This window comes from Chaetodon auriga, chromosome 16, assembly GCF_051107435.1.
Source record: "Chaetodon auriga isolate fChaAug3 chromosome 16, fChaAug3.hap1, whole genome shotgun sequence".
In the NCBI taxonomy this organism is placed as follows: Eukaryota; Metazoa; Chordata; class Actinopteri; order Chaetodontiformes; family Chaetodontidae; genus Chaetodon; species Chaetodon auriga.
Window position 1 is genome coordinate 12657265 of NC_135089.1, and position 17128 is coordinate 12674392.

At 41.7% G+C, this 17128-nt stretch overlaps 3 protein-coding genes across 4 annotated transcripts; all 3 read left to right on the plus strand.

Moving 5' to 3' along the window:
* Positions 1-803: 803 nt before the first annotated feature.
* On the plus strand, positions 804-3426 carry LOC143334259 (zona pellucida sperm-binding protein 3-like). The gene is made up of 10 exons (XM_076752957.1): positions 804-1163; positions 1228-1343; positions 1430-1533; positions 1631-1805; positions 2060-2177; positions 2251-2333; positions 2425-2591; positions 2752-2913; positions 3056-3157; positions 3239-3426. Exons 1-10 carry the CDS (start codon positions 804-806, stop codon positions 3424-3426), a joined length of 1575 nt encoding a protein of 524 aa, XP_076609072.1.
* Positions 3427-4588: 1162 nt separating this feature from the next.
* Positions 4589-6552, plus strand: LOC143334617 (zona pellucida sperm-binding protein 3-like). Its single transcript, XM_076753477.1, has 8 exons — positions 4589-4975; positions 5059-5174; positions 5259-5359; positions 5434-5611; positions 5749-5866; positions 5960-6045; positions 6259-6371; positions 6480-6552. The coding sequence occupies exons 1-8, from the start codon at positions 4589-4591 to the stop codon at positions 6536-6538; spliced, it is 1158 nt and encodes a 385-aa protein (XP_076609592.1). The 3' UTR covers positions 6539-6552.
* A 1506-nt stretch (positions 6553-8058) lies between these two features.
* Positions 8059-17075, plus strand: LOC143333716 (sterile alpha motif domain-containing protein 9-like). Of its 2 annotated transcripts, XM_076751938.1 has the most exons (5): positions 8059-8177; positions 9410-9471; positions 10642-10705; positions 10792-10832; positions 11388-17075. In XM_076751938.1, exons 4-5 carry the CDS (start codon positions 10808-10810, stop codon positions 16025-16027), a joined length of 4665 nt encoding a protein of 1554 aa, XP_076608053.1. In that variant the 5' UTR covers positions 8059-8177; positions 9410-9471; positions 10642-10705; positions 10792-10807; the 3' UTR covers positions 16028-17075. The 2 variants fall into 2 exon arrangements, with proteins under 2 accessions (XP_076608053.1, XP_076608054.1); XM_076751939.1 differs by lacking the exons at positions 8059-8177; positions 9410-9471 and having other exon boundaries at positions 10583-10705.
* Positions 17076-17128: the final 53 nt, after the last annotated feature.

The window sequence follows — 17128 nt, forward strand, 5'->3', positions numbered from 1 at the left end:
TATACACACACACACATACATACATACATACATACATACATACATATATACACACACACATACATACACATACATACATACATACACACACACACACATATACACATACATACATATATACACACATACCTACATACACACACACATACATATATACATACATATACACACACACACATACATACATACATACATACATACATACATATATATACACACACACACACACATACATACATACATACATACATATACACACACACACACACATACATACATACATACATACACACACACACACACACACACACACAAACATACCGTCCGCTTCCGTCTCTGCTCCTTGATATAACAGAGCAGCTGTATTTGCAAATGCAAACATACGAAAAGGGTTCGCACCAACATAAATGCGACTGCTACTCTGAAGGCATCCATGATCACCATGGCCACATCAAATGTAAACATGCAAGTTCTGCCGTATAATGTGACGTCGGCTACCTAAAACTCCGTTTTTCTCCGTTTACATACAAATGTGCAACCGACGTTTTCCAAAATCTCCACACTGGCCGGAGTTTTTAGAATGCATCGTTTCCGTTTGCGTGTAAACGAGGGGCACGAACGAAGGGAAATGTCTCGGGGCTTCAGTTGGTCGCTGATTGGTAGATCAGACTCAGGTGCGCCGTGATGAGACTGATTGCCTGCATTAAGTTTAAAATGTTCAGCTGCTCACACCTGCTTGTTGCCTGGTGGGTCAGACGGGAGCTTTTACATTCTGAGCCAGTTTCCTGTTTTGAGTTATACTGATGGAGACCTTGTATTTGTGGGTTCACCTCCTTGCTGGACTCTTGTTCTGTGTTAGCTCATCTTTTGCTTTTCCATCCAATCCCGACACACAACATGCGTCATTTCACAGACCTCAGATGACCAAACACCCTGTGCACGAGTCAAAGGGACGAGTGCAGGTGAACACTGTCCGGGTGACCTGCCACCCAGACTCATTGGAGATTGTTATCGATGCCGACTTGTTTGGATTTGGAGCTCCTGTTAGCGGTGACGAGTTGCGCCTTGGAGTGGAGCACAATGACTTCTGCAGAGCTACAGCGTCTTCAAGAGACGAGTACAGAATCATTGTTGGACTAATGGACTGCGGCACCAAACACTGGGTAAGTTAATTTATTGTAACGCTTATGTTAGGATTGTAGTTGTAAACATTTTTATCGTCCACAGATGACTGAAGACTCTCTGGTCTACACAAACCTCCTCATATTCTCCCCCATGGCTTCTCCAGACGGCCTGATTCGAATGGATGAGGCTGTAATTCCAGTTGAGTGTCATTACGAAAGGTCCGCCTGCCTTTTTTATAAAGTGCTTTTATAAAGATCTCTTGGCAATGCCTCACTTATTAAAATGCTTGTTTTCTGTTTCATAGGAAGTACAGTTTGTCCAGTTCTGCACTCACACCTACCTGGATCCCCTTCATGTCTACTCAGGCTGCAGTGGAAACCTTGACGTTTGATTTGAGAATTATGACAAGTGGGTTTCATTTGCTCATCATGTATACTATTTTTTTTTTTTTTTTTTTTTGGGGGGGGGGGGTCTATCTGTGCTTACTGTTTTGATTTTTGCGCAGACGACTGGCTTTATGAAAGAAGCTCTAATGTGTTTTACCTCGGTGAGCCCATCAGCATCGAAGCCTCCGTCAGAGTTGGACATCACATGGGGCTGCGAGTATTTGTGAGCAGCTGTGTGGCCACACTTGGTCCAGACATATACTCTGTTCCCAGATACATCTTTGTTGAAAATGGGTAAGCACTTGACGGCTGCAGCTTGAAGTTAAAGGAGAAACGCCACTGATTTTACACATTAAAATGTATTTATCTTGTATTGTTGTATAGATGTAAAATAAGTTGTGTAAAGCCTTTTGTGCTGTGAAGTCTGAATAAATTGACTCATGTGACGTCACTTAAACTGAGTGCAGTAATGTTATGGCAGTGCAATGATAAATCTTTAGCATACTCTTAAGGGTAATGTGCACAATTGACTTTTTTCCCGTTCATAGGTGCTTGGTTGACTCCCAGCTTCCAGGTTCAAGGTCTCAATTCTTACCCAGGACACAGGATGACAAGCTCCACTTGGTCATTGATGCCTTTAAGTTTCATAATGAGGACAGAGGAGAGGTGAGGCTGTACTTAAACTGACTTAAGACATAACTGCACATGCTTTTAACACCTGCCTTTTCCTTTCTCACAGCTCTACATCACGTGTCACCTGAACGCCATACCGCTAAATGATGCCGAGGCACCAAACAAGGCGTGCACTTTGATAGATGGAAGGCAAGTGCGACCCACTCTGAGAAGTGTGACGTTACACTGGATAAAATGAGTAAGCAGGGAAGTGTGTGTGTGTGTGCTGAATCCTTTTCAGATGGAGGTCAGCGGACAGTAATGACTTCTTATGTGGACACTGTCAAAACCAAAATGAAGTTGGCCAAATTCACAACAAGCCCAGCAGCATCGGCAAGTTTGCTCCTCGTGGGTTTGGGAAGCCGGCTGATTCTGAAATCTTGACGAAGGGACTGAAGACCAATAAAGGTAGAGTTTCTCTTTCCAAGTAGACGACTTGCGATGAAAAGACCGTATCATCCACCAGCTGGTCTTCGATGTGCCGACTCCAGAGCCACATCACCTACAACCAAGACTAAACAGTTTTGTGGGTTTGGACTTAAAAGCTGCATTATGCCTGTCTGTTTAGTGTGGGAACAGGAGGCGAGAGTGGGTCCAATGGTGGTCTTGCCAGGCATGCAGAAAAGTGGACCCATACCTTTCGAAGAGCTTCCTCCTGTTCTCAATAAAATCAGCAGACCTGCACTGTATGGCAGCCAGTGGAGGAGTGGATTAAACGACAGAGGAGCTGGTAAGGGTTAAACTCTGACAAGGCGATTATCTTTGATAATAGAGAGCCTCTGAATTTGACCCTAAAGACCCTCCTGCTCAGAGAGGTGATTGAAAATGTTTTAGCAAAGATGGATCTTGATGCTGAATTGTATTTATCTTAGATTTGAGGAAGGGACTGCTTCCATCTACACCAGATGAGGTGGAGGTTCAGACTGCTGATTCTGAACAGAATAAAGACGTCGAAAGTGGCGCAGACCTCAAAGGTAAAGTATGAAAAGAACTGTTAAAATGTTTTTTGTTGTTGTTTTAACAGGTAATTTTTAAAACCGATTCTCTAATTCCAGACGGAGATGCAGAAAGTCAAGTCGCCGCTCCTGTGGTCAACTCGAACTCAAAGCCATTAGCGGTGGCCAATAACGGCACGGCGGACCTCAGTGACGTCAGCCCCACAGCTCGGATTGCGGTGGACGTGACCGCAAATGCAACAGCTACAGAATCTGACCTTTCAGATACAACTGACCCAAAGAGATAATAAACAGTTTAAACTACACCGGTGTGCTTTTTGACTGCATATGTGAGAACTGTCTTTAATGGCGTATAAGTAGAGAAGTCTGCAGCGTAGACAAGCTGCTTCTCTGGAGAAGCGGATGTCGCAGTAGGGATGAATCCAGGTCAGGATGTGGTGTGTTCACGCTGGAAAAGCAACGGTGTACTCAAAGCAGGCATTACATGCATGCAGACTAAATGTGTGTTTTCCCATGATGGAATGAACAAAGGAAATAGAAGAGCAATACCAAAACTTGGAAAACAAAAATGCATCTTAAACAAGTTTGTCCATTTGAAGTTTGACAGTGAACCTTCAGTTTGACATCTGGTGTCACACGTATCGTGACATATCATTTATATCCTGTAAATATACAAAAATAAACACTTATTTATGCTATGCAAATGTACCAGATTTAGTATGCATGCCCTCTGCCTTGAGTAAACTCTGCTGTATATGCTCAACCTGCTGAGAATAAGTGTATTTGGGATACACTGAGAGGTCGTAGCTATTTACACTGTCACTGTTCTGGAAGCAGCCGCTGCAGATACAAGTGTTCAAATAGAGAAGGGACGTCAGAGGCCAAAGCTGCATTACAAACTGAACTGCTTGCAAGAAATATGGCTCAGTAAAAACAATGTTTCCATGATTAACTTCCCTGTCTGCTTCCACCTGCTGTCCAAACACCAGAGGAATCAGCAGGATCGCTCAGCAGTGGTACATATGAATATGTGGCTAACTGTTAGCATGTTTGTCGCCTGAGAGAAAGCATGTTTTTGTACTTAATGTGGTCCCAATCCTGGCTGGACGTGAAGATTTTGATTAGTAGTCAAGTCTGTCTGTCAAACATGATCAGTCAGGCCAAACCACCCCAGTTTATTATCAATAACAAACTGAGTGAGTGGCTATAGTACAGCTACATGAAAGATCTCCTTTCTCTAAATCAGATACATTGTGGGCCAATCAAATGCATGTGTGTGATCAGATAAGGAGTAATTGCTTCCAGCTGTCCTCTCCTTGTGATTTGATTGGTCTGAACTGGGGAGTGTTTGAGATGCTGGGAGGATTGTCTCCTCTCCACTGTTTGAATTCTGCATCGCACCTTAAATACAGTATATTTTGGAGTCTCCTGCTGTGGAAAAAGAGCACAATGTCGATTGTAGCTCACTCAGCCTCTCTGGCACTGCTGCTGTCGTTTGCTTTTGGTGTCGCAGACGCCATTCGGGCTCTAAAAGATGGACCCATGATCGATGATGAAGGAAGGCAATATAAATCTGTGCTGTTAAGAATTGATGAGGCAGACATCAGCGGACCACAGCGCAGTGACAGATCCACTGTCCGTGTGCAGTGCAAAGAAAACTCCATGATCATTGTGGTGAAGGCTGACCTGTTTAAAAATGGCCGTCTTGTGTCACCTGGAGAGCTTTTTCTGGGAGAAGCCGAACACTCGCAGAGCAGTCAGTGCCGAGTTGTTGCTGCTGGTGACAGTGAGTATATCATTGAAGCTGGACTGCAAGACTGTGGCTCCAAATTAAGTGTGAGTATTTGATGCCCGATTTACCTGTGGCCCTTTATCCGTCTTTCAGAAAGATTTTCATGTGTTTTTATGTTCATCTCTAGATATCTGAGGACTCTGTGATCTACTCAAACAAGCTGGTAATCTCACCAGCAGCCAGTTATCATGGCATTACAAGGATGAGCCATGCTGTAGTTCCTGTTTCCTGCCACTATAAAAGGTGAGGTTTCTTGCAGGATGAGGACTTTTTTTCTCCTGTCTTAGACTCCTTCATATTGGCTGACAGCTTAACTCTCTGGGACAGGACACACTTGGTGAGCAGTAACGCTCAGCAGCCGCTGATCCTTTCTGCTTCTGCACAGTCTTCAACAAAGCACTCTGCTTTCTCTCTAAAGCTGATGAGCGGTACGTGTGACCTCTGTTGGCTCTAATGGCTTTTCTTTCAGTGTGCACGTAGTGATGTTTGTGTTTTCGTGCAGGTGACTGGACAAGCGAGACGTTCTCCACTGTCTTCTACCTCGGAGACCTCTTGCACCTCGAGGCATCTTACACCGGTCCTGACTGGGGACAAAGACGACTCTTCATCGACAGCTGTGTTGCTACACTGTCGCCTGATGCAACATCAATCCCCAGATACTACTTCATTGAAAACCACGGGTAAGAGTAGCTCAGTATGCAGTATGAAACAAACTGGCTTTTGACTGAATTCTTGAGAGATCTACAGTAAATTAACTACAAACACCTGTAACCGAGCCGTTGGCCTTTGCCATGCATAAGAAATTGATATATGTCAGGTGCCTCAATAATGCAAAAGAGGGAGGATCAAACGCTCTGTTCCAGCCCAGAACGAAGGCTTATTCACTTCAGCTGCAGCTTGATGCTTTCCTGTTTCACCAGGATTCGAAGAACTCAGTGAGTCACTTATAACCTGCTGGATTTAAAATGTTTGGAAATGTTTCAAGGTTGTGTAATGACATTTCTGTGGTCTCCTTATTATTATTTTAGATATTTATCACGTGCCAGCTAAAAGCTACTCCTAAACTGTGGGAGAGTAGCCCCGTCAACAAGGCCTGCAATTATCTACATTCAAGGTGATTGTTAACAAGTTTTGTAAAGTTAAAGTAACTGAGAGTTCCCAACTGAAATTTCAGATTTAAAGATTATCAGCAGAGAAACCATGAACTGCAGGCCTGTGAATCAAATATGCCGAATCATAACTACAGTATGTCTACTGCAAGTACATTATAGCCAGACAGTCAAGCTGTCCAGCTTTCATAATTAATTCTATATACTTTTCTCATCAGATGGAAAAATGTGGACGGGACTGATAATGTGTGTCGATGTTGTGACAGTAACTGTTCCAAAAGTTCTCCCAAATGGAGGGACAAGACATATCTGAGACATCTGATCCGTGAAGGTAAGCTGTAGGTCCCAACTAGAGTTTCATAACAAGAGGAAACCTGTTATTTCTGTGCAAACGCCCCAAATAAATGCTCTGCCATTAACAGTTTGATTAATGTTTCAGATATCATGGCTTGTGGCACTGTAACTCTTGGCCCTTTGATGATTTTCCCCGGCAAGTAGGCGAAGAACAAAACTCCGGATAATAAACAGTCAATATTTCAATCGTGTCGTTTTAATTTTCTTGGCCTGGTGACATTAAAAATCAACCGATCAGTTTCAGCGCTGAAGAAATTCTTTGTGGCCTTTTCAATACTCTTATTACACGAAATGTAATATAACCGCAGACTCGTCTGCGATGGCAAAACAAATCCGGTCTTTGTGGATATTTTGTTTACCTCTATTATTGTGCTTGGTAGTGGACTATTTAAAACACTAATTCTTTTTTTTTTATTTTGAAGGTTTATACCGGAAAAAGTTAGTGTTAGGTAATCTGTCAGCCTTGACGCACTCAGTGTAATATTCTACAACCGTGTTCACTGCCCTCCAGTGGACATAGTGACGAACTGCAACAGTAAATTAAATTACTCGACTGAATCAACAATCAATTTTACATGTACCTCTTGGTTAACTGCTAGTGTGGTTCTTCCAAACAACAGTATGGAGAGGCCAGTTCACCCTCTTCGTACCTCGATGGTCTCATTGTCTGAGAGCTGCTACGAGCTACGAGGCGATGTGACAGGTAGAAGACGATGATAGCATTTAAAGCTGTAAGTCAGACCAGTTTCCAGAAGCTGTTTTTCTTTTTTCTTTTCTTTTCTTTTCTTTTTTTTTTTTTTTTTTTTTGCTAACTAGGCTGTTCATACAATACACGTCTGCTTAAAGTGTAATGGGAGATAACTGGGCGGTACCTCTGTCTGCAATACTTAAAAATTACTCAAACTCAAATTTACTTTTCACGTTCGCCTTCTCAATCTCCGTTTCTTCCCAGTCAGGAGTGCGCTGCCCCCTTGTGGACATAGTGAGTAACTACAATTGAACTCTAATAGAGTCGAGTTAGACATAATAGCCCAATAATCATTCCGGTTTTAATATTCAAAATAAAAGTTCTATGAACAGTTGTAGTTACATGCGTTAACCGCCGGAGGGCAGTGTATATTCATGATCAAAATTGTAAAACACTCATATGCCTGCAGTTGTCTTGTGCTTCAAGTGACACCAACTAAACCTAACTTCTGAACGAAGCTGTTGGGGGTGGCTGATGTCTCCAGCTAAACCGGAAACTGCAGTGGCTTAAAACGCAACTGGGCCCTATGATTCACAGGTTCAGCCGTATGATGTACGATGAAGATAAGTTATGTCTGCAACGCCTGACACTGGTATGGATTTTGGCGGTGGACTAAACTGCTTCTCACAGCAGAAAATGTATTGGAACAATTCAACAGTGTCACATATACTGATGTTATGCACTTCATCATGAGATGACGCACTGTGTGTGTGTGTGTGTGTCAGATGGAGGAATCGCAGCTCTGCAAAAACACGCGTCAGTCGAGCTGTAAATTCTGCTTCTGCCAACCGAGGAGTGTCACGAGCACTATCCCTCTATAATATTTTCTAATTATATCGAGCAGTCACTAGTTAGTGTTTCCGGGTAAAACGATGAGTACATGGAGGGAGACATTACCAAGACATCAGAGTTTATGAAATGGTTAATTCAAGTTTCCGCGAAGGAGTGGCTCTGAGGAGACAAACAGTAAAACCGAGGAGGAGCGCAGTACAGAGGCGCAGCTGGATACAGCGTGCATAGGACATCACAATATTGGTAAGAGCAATTAGTTATATAAGCTTGAAACCTTAAATAACTTGATTAAAAAAAAAATGTTGTGGATTTTTTATTTTAAGTGCATTATTTATTACTGTCGATGGAGAAGCTGAAGCGGCCTATTGAGTCAGACATGTTGCCGTTAATAAATAAATAAATGAATAACAGAACAACAAATAGCTGGTTTCCATTTGATTCCTGAAGTTCCCTGAAGGCTGAAACAACTTTGAAGCCTAACATTAAGATCGGATTGTGCCAGATGAAACCACCTCATGCACTTTCTCCTCTTTTCTCCATTTCCTGGCGAGGCTTAATGCAGCATTTAATGGCGAGCTCCAATTGTCAGTGTGTTACATTTGAGGCCGTTTTCCCTGGAAAGAAAGTGAAACCACTTCACATTTTGCAGGACAGTGACTTTAAATACTAGTATCGAAAACAAAATGTGTCATAGAAAACCAAACCTGACCTCAAAGAGGAAACGCTGTCACCGAAACACTGCTGGAAACACTTTAGACTTTAGACTGTTTCTTTATTGATCCCAATCTGGGAAATTGTTTTACTGGCACAGAAAAAAATGTTCCACTTAAAAATCGAACTAGTCTCAAAGATAGATTTATTTTTCTAGATTTTTGTATTCTGCTGTCTTTTTCGAGGACAATCTTTTTTAAAAGCATCAGTTTCTGTTTATGACTTTCTACTTTCATTTCTCTGTAACTGATGTGGTGTGAAGGGGAGGGGTCTGAGGGGAGGGAGTGATTTTAAGATAATAAAAAACTAAATGTTGGTGACAAAAAGACTGACATGAAGGAAAACCTCATCAGATTCACCGTCCTCGCTCCATCGGTCACCTTTGGTCTTTGCCAGGCTGCAGCTTGAATGCAGTATTACTGTGTGGAGGTTCTGTCACAGCAGGGCTGTTTAATGTGAAGCCAGATAAGCTCAGGAGGCTCAGGAGGAGACGCCCAAGTGAAACCTTAGCAGGAGCATTATCAGACTAATGCATACATTCAGTGTAACACGCCTAAATTAAGATGGTTCAGACGTGTGCCATTTAGTGTAAATTAGGCACATTTTACAAATGGCCAAGACTAAATATTTGTCACCATTAAATACTTTAATACTTTGTTTTGGCTCGCTGTGTCTTGGTGGAAGTAAGAGACTAATCCATCATTTTTTTTTGTTTGTTTGTTTGTTTTTTTTATTTGCTTTAATAAAATTTCATATTTTTGCAGGAAGCCATTTTCATTGTACCACCATTTCCTTGGCTGTTTGCTTCTGTCTCAGATGTCTTTTGGTGAGTACAGTATGAAAACAATGTTGCTGAAATAATGAAAATGAACCTTTTAAATAAACTGACTTAAACTCATGGACTAATAATAACTTTATTTGTATAGCACCTTTCATACAGGAATTGCAGCTCAAAGTTCTTTACTAGAAAGAAGTGACTTGCACCAAGTGAGCTTCACTTCACATAGAAAAGACAGAAAGCACTTAAAAACAGATTAAAATGAACATAAAATAAGATGGATAATAAAACCCACTTGATAATGATAGTAAATGAATGAAATAAGACAGTAAATGAAGACAATGCATATAACCACAGAATGACATAAAATAGGTAAAAATAGATTACATAAAATAAAATCAAGTAAAATACAAGATTTTAAAAGAAGTACAGCAGTGCATGTGAGGCAAAACACAAAAGTTTCAGACCTTCATCGGTGAGCCGGCTTCCCTCATATCAGTAGGTCGTGTGTTCCACAGCTTTCAGGGCGTAACGGTCAAAGGCTGCATCCCCAGTTTTCTTTCAGCTGTTGCTGGAGATCTCCAGTAGACCAGCAGCAGATGATCGCAGCGTTCCTGAAGGGAGCGAGGGAGGGAGTTAGCGATGTAGCTTGGTCCTAGTCCATTAAGGGCTTTGTATACGAGGAGGAGGACCATGAAGTCAATCCTGAATGTTACAGGAAGCCGGAGCAGAGCAGCTACAACTGCACTAATGTGCTATCTCCTCACGGTTCTGGTTAATAGTTGAGCTGCAGAGTTTTGAATGAGATGAAGTCTCTCAGTGTTTTTTTTTTTTTTTTTTTTTGGGAGGCCAGTAAAAAGTGCATTACAGTAACCGAGTCCACTCCAGTGGACGCTCTTGTTCTGGTGCTGTGCCAGTAAGAAACATCATTAGGGAAGGCTGGTTTGGGAGCCCCAGCAGCTCTTCCAGTGGTGTTAGGAAACATCCAGAGCAGCGTGTGTCTGTGCCAGGATGCTCCACAGCCGAAGTAACCACATGCATCAAAGTCTGTCCACTTTCAGCCATGTGTATAGAGGCTGCTGCAGAGTCAATGAATTGCATAACCAAGCATAACTGACTTCAGACGTACGATACTAAGAAAACTGACAAAAAATTGATTGTGAAATTTCAAACACATGTTAAGAAGTGAAGGTGCTAATACTGCTTTGTCACCAACAGAGACAGAGAAAGTCTGAAAACTGATCAGCAGTGATCCAGGTGCTCTAGTCCCACGCTCCACATGGTAAGAGTGATGTTCAGTCTAGTATGTATGTGCATGTCAAGTTACAATATTACAAATATTGAAGTTTGGTCTTTTAATGTCCTTAGAAACATCTGTAACAAAATGGAAAGCAGCTCCTCAGAGACGGGTGAGTACGAAATGCTGCATGTCACTATAGCTTAGTAGAAAAAAGGCCACTTAGGAATAGTAATTATTAGTAATTATTCTTCTGTGTCCAAAAAAGGGGGGGGCAGTTTACCCAAATCACACATGCACAAAAATTTCAAAGGTGGCTATCTTAAAACTTTAGTAGATATGTTCCCAGATTGTGGAAATATTTATAATTTACACAGTAATTTGGGTGAAGTAACCCTTTAAACCCAGGCATTCTCCGAACATCTACTTTTTAATACAAAACAGCTTATATGTCAGAAAACCCTGTTTACATTTAGCTTTCTAACCTTCCTTATTCTCAACAACAATGTGCCTAATTATGACTATTCAGCATTCACACACAGAGATGTGGATCTAAGCAGTTCTGCTGTTGTTACTGGAGCAGTTCAGAAGTGTGTGTTGCATCAGTAAGATGACCCGTAGTTTCACAAGTTCTTCACAGTGAGATGGTCAAAGATGCATCAAACTGTTTTGTTTTTTTCTTTTTTTCCTTTTTATAACACTTGGATTTCAACATTTCGTTCTACAGGGTGGCATGATCTGTCCTGTGACAGATGGACAGAAATTCATGTGAGCGCCTGGTTGAGATGCATTGGAATAAAAGACAAGTACATTCTAAAACTGGAGGAGGAGGAGGTGACGGGACCAGTTCTCACAACTCTACAGAGCGAATACCTCAGCACTAAAATTGGAATGAGAAGTGGCCAAATTGAACATCTACTGAAGAAAAGAGATGAGCTTTTAATGTCCAAACCAAAACCAAACAAACTGGAAAACTCAAGTGATTCAAGTGGTAAAAGCAGGGATGACATGAAAGAAAAGGTGTTACATCCAGGACAGGAACCAGACCCCCTTTCACAACAACCTTGTGACACAGCAGAAAGGGAGGAAATCCCTGTGGAGTGCAATGACAACTCATCCTCTACAGGAGCCCCTTTAACTTTCTGTGACTATCAGAACTTTGACCAGCCTAAAACAAACTGCAGATATATCAAACACAATGTGCTGCCTCCAGAGACAGGAATCGAAGACATGATGATTCCATGTCATGAATACAAGTCACTAGAAACTGCGCACAAACTAGAGTCAAAGAAGCTCCAATCAAAAGTAGGAAGTGAGGTGTTAAGGTTTGCATGTGCATGCATGAATATGCGAACCAATGGGACAATCCATTTTGGGATCATGGATAAGATTAAAGGCAAACATCAGCATGGTGAAATAATAGGAGTGCCTGTCAGGAGTCGAGATGATTTTGTTGATGCGCTGGACTACATTGAAAAATGCTTCAAAGATTCAAATCAACAATGTGATGCCAGGAAGTGTATAAGGAACCCCCGCTTCATTGAGGTCTTTGACAAGGAAGCTACTGAGAAAACATGGGTCATTGAATATGATGTTGTCCCAAAAGCAAGCATTGTGAAAGGTAAGCTCTTCTCTGTTGGTGTCCCAAAATACTCTGAGAAGAGCAACAAAGTCATCTATGAGAAGAAAGTTGCTTATTACAGAGTAGGAGCCAACACACCGCAAATAACTGATGATAACCTTGTTCAATTCATTCAACAACTGAGCGAGAAAGACCAACAGAGAGAAGAAGCAGAGTCTTCAAGCAGTCAAACAGCTGTTGATTGTAGAGAGGATCAAAGCAGGAAACTGTGCATCCTCTTAACATGTGGGAAAACACACATGGACAACTCTCTGTTCTACATAATAGTTGCCAACAAATTTCAGCCCGAGCATCTCAGCAGCATTAGCTTCTTGTTTCACATGAATCTCTTTTGTGTGTTTGATTTTGACCCTGATTCGAAGACATCTGGTCTTTGTAGTCAATATAAGGAGCAGAGGGTTGTCACCCTTCACTTTCTTGAAAACTATGCAAACAATGATGGATTGAAAACTGCAGACTTTGTTAACTCTTTGCAGCTGTTTGAGAGGACAAGCTGGATCTTCTGCAATGGAAGAACAGACTTCCCGGGTGGAGAGGAAACCTGTGATGAAAAGACCTGGATCAAAACAAGAAAGAAGAAACTGAAAAAGGCGGTGTCTCTCATCTGCAATGACATCCTTCCCAGGAGTTCATTTGTGGTCCTCTTCCTGCTCATGTCTGATGTGGAGCAGCCACTTGTTGAGACATTCCATGAATTCTATGCAGAGATGAATGGACATGATTTCTTGGCAGTCATATCAGAGTCAAAGGAAAACTACAAAAAGTGGTCAAGTCTCGCCCAGGCGTCTTGTCCCATGTCTTCACTTAAAGAAATCAGCATTGTTGAAATGCCACTGACTCATGTGGACGCCACTATTCAAAGCATTCAGCTCTCAAGGAATCAACCCACGCGAACATTGCCAGTCTTAAACGGAGGAGTATGCTTCTTTAAGTCAGTTGAAGAGGCTAAGCTAGATTCTTTGGAAGTCATCAGTCTTGACCAGTGTGATGACACGAAAGTGGAGATCATGAGTGAGGACGAAATCCAACAAATTGAGAGCTACTTCTATCGAGGTGGAAAGATAGACTGGATGAATTTCTGGCTTGCTGACAAACACAAATGTGGAAATATCATACAGAGGGATGCCTATAACGAAGCAAGCACAATCCTGGACAAGATAGCACATGTTACCAAAGCCATACGTTCCATTGAGAGTGTGAACATATACCATCATCCTGGCAGTGGTGGAAGCACAGTGGCACGACAGATCCTCTGGAGTTGGAGGAAAAAAGTACGCTGTGCAGTTGTTAAACAGGGCAAGGAAATCACAACTGTGTGTGAGCATGCAGTGAGACTGAGAGAGCACGATGAGAAAGACAAGAACAACTGTCTGCCAGTGCTCTTGCTCTTGGAGGACCGCAATGCAGATTATATACATGATCTGAGACGGGAGCTTGGAAATGTCATTGCAACCAAAAAAATAAGTCCCTCTGTGTTGTGCTTTATCCTCCTCATCTGCAACAGGTCTAATGATCCAGGAAGAATGTGCAAAGCATCACCCTCTCAAACAGTAGGAGTCACACATCAGCTTACAAATGTAGAGAAGCAGTTGTTCTCAAAAAAGCACGAGCAACTCAAACTGCAGTTTGAACCAGACTTCATCCTCACTTTTGTGCTGCTGAGTGAGGGGTTCGAGCCAAGTTACATTGAGAACTTTGTCAAAAACCTTCTGGATAAAATTGATCACTCGTCACCAATCACTCGCCTCATCAGATTTGTAGCTCTCTTGAATAGCTATGTTGGAGACTCATACTTATCTGTATCACACTGCGAGGCCTCTCTTGGCATAGCTACCCATTTGGACAAAGCTCGGTACCATGCATTTGTGGATCATCTCAGTGAGGAAGCTAGGCTTATTTTCATCCACCTTAAAGAAGGTTCAACACACCTCTCATCGATACGGATTATTCACACATTGGTGGCAAAGGAAATTCTGAGCCAGCTGTCTGCAAATTTGCCTCAGAGTGATCTTGCCATGGATCTCATCAATGACAAGGTACTTATCAATCATAGGTTCGGCAGAGATGAGTTCCTGAAGTTCATCAGAGCTCTTTTCATCAGACGCAACAAAAAGAGCAGAGGAGACCCAGAAGACACAACTTTCTCACCCCTTATTGAGCACGTCAGCACTGAAAGAGGTGGTGTTCAGAAGGCTGTTGATCTCATGAAAGCTGCTCACATAGCTTTGGGAAAGGAGCCATACGTGGCACAACAGCTTGCCCGGCTGCTTTACACAAATTTGAGATTTGAAGAGGCCCTAGAATGGGCAGAGGAAGCAAAATCCCTTCTTCCATATGATACATTTGTCCTTGACACTGTGGGACAAGTTTACAAGTGGTGGTTTTACCACTTGTATGACACCCTTGAGGAAAAAGAACCATCCCCTGAAAGGGCAATTGAAATCATAAGCACTGCACTCAAAGGAATTTCTGCCTTTCGAGCCTCAGAGAAAACACCAAAGAAAGAGACAGTCAGCCTCAACAGTTCATACCAGGGGGAAGTAGATGTTGGCTGCAGGCTGCTGAAATTCCTGTCAGGAGTAGATGTTTTTTTAAACAATACTGGAAAATCAGAGTTGATGCAGTACTTGTTAACAGACTACATCCCAGCAGAGGTCAAAAAACCCTGGCAGACGTTTCATCAGCTGTTGAAAGGATTGCAAAAAAGCTTGGGGCACGCACTTGAGTGCATTTCTGAAGACCTCAGCTACTTTCAAACTGACATCAGCGAAGAGGATGAAGAGCTTGATGCAAGAGATCCAGAGCAAGTATACAATCCTAGAGAATGGCTGACAAGGAAGAGTGCTGTATATGCTGGATTTTTTTGTGATACGTCGGATGAGAATGACCAAGCAGATGAAAGCGACAGTGCTGACATCGGCCAAGCTGAAAAGCTGTCTGCATTCCAGAGACAGATGAGGACCTATAAGCTTGGTGGCGGAAATTTTACATCCATCCTTTCATTACTGTATGACAAGAACCGACAGAGGGCAGGAAAAAAACTTGAGACAATAATTGGCATGTACCCAGAAAATCTGACAAGGAATTGCTTGGACCAGAGAGAACTTGCAAACTTCATCATTTGCCAGATCGCTCTTAACTGCACTCTACCTGGGTCCTCAAAGCTGATGTCCCTGGACAAGCTTCAAGATCTCAGCAAGAGATTTATTACAAAGGGGAGAAACATGTCAACAGCAAGTGCTCTCTTCCTTCTTTCCCTTCTGTTTTGGCCTGAGACAAGCAATGAGCTCAAACCTGCTGATACAGAGATCCTTTTATCAGCCATTGATGCACTTCAGAGACTCTGCTGGCAAAAAAGCCAGGATGTTTCTCAGAGGAAAAGCAAAATCATGACCCACTTCTTTCTGGCAAAGGCAAAAGGTCTTAACAAGATTGTCCACAGAACTGCTATTGAAAAGCAGATTAAAGGCACTCTAAGTGAAAGAAAACTGAAATGGCTTGGAGGAGAAGTATGGAAAACCAGGGAGGTTTTGCAGTTACTGGTACGTGTTGAGGGATGGACAGAAAATGGAGACTTGTTTGTGAAAGGGGGAACCAAAGACAGCAAGATTCGGGTCTTTCCACGATATTCCGCCTCCTTGCCTAATGGAAATGAAAATGTCACCTTCTACCTGGGTTTCTCGTTTGATGGAGTGCTTGCCTTTGACATACAAGTAAGGGATTAGTTTCCCTGATGTAAATCTGCAAATATCTGTCATATGCTGCAGTGGTCATTACATAATCCTGAGCTACAAAGGCTGAAGCAGACCTGTCCTGTTTCATACAGCTCACAAAAACCAATCTGGAGAAATTAAAATTGTATATGTATTTTTCTGAAAGGCCAGACTGAAGATGAAGATTGAAAGATGGGTTCTTTCTTCTGTCCCTCAAGGGAAATAGTCATTGGAAGTGCCTCAGAAGATATTTAAATGGACCACTGAACAACTTTTACATGTAAATACGTTCTGCTATCCTGTGTATTCACGCCTGCGTCCAGTGACACAGCTTTCACTGGGATATGTTTCTCTAACAGCACTACTTGTGGATGTAGCTGTTTTAAATGGTGAATTTAAGAAGCACATTTTTGTCTCAAATGAATGAACTTGATTAATGGCTGAACCTTAAACTGATGCAATGGAATTATTTTTAGTGTTAATGTTTTTTTTTGTTTTTTTGTTTTTTTATGTCGTATTTACACTTGGAATTATTTTGACCATTACCATGTTAGAGCTTAATACTTGTTTGTTTTTGGAATGATGTGATAAGTGTAATTGAATTGTACCTGTAAACAGAAACCTGCCTGCCTCATTAAGATTAACAGAGTTTGAGGCAACACAGTTGTTGTACAGAACATATTGATGGAAGCCGTATTTCATACTATGAATCTCACAAGAATTTTTTATTTTTTTATTAAGAAATATTTAAGAGACAAATCTCATCTTACTGAAATGTATAAATAACTGATCACGTATATGTTTTTACATTCTGTATATTGCCTGTTATTAAATAATAGCGTTTGCAGTTGCTGTGACATCAATACTGGTTTGATATATTCTTAGAAGTAGAGGGACGTGCAGTAAACAGGTGAGATGGCACATGTCAGATTTCTGTAAATTCTAGTTTGAATGTCTCATCTCCCTAGCTGATTTTGAACTTGTATGTTGAAATCTATTAAATAATGTGACTGTCTCTGAGGCTGTATATGCTTTTGTCATGTCTATAATAAAATATCCCAAGTTTATATTTAGTGTTTAATACTGAAACATCAAAAAGACACATTAGAGTTT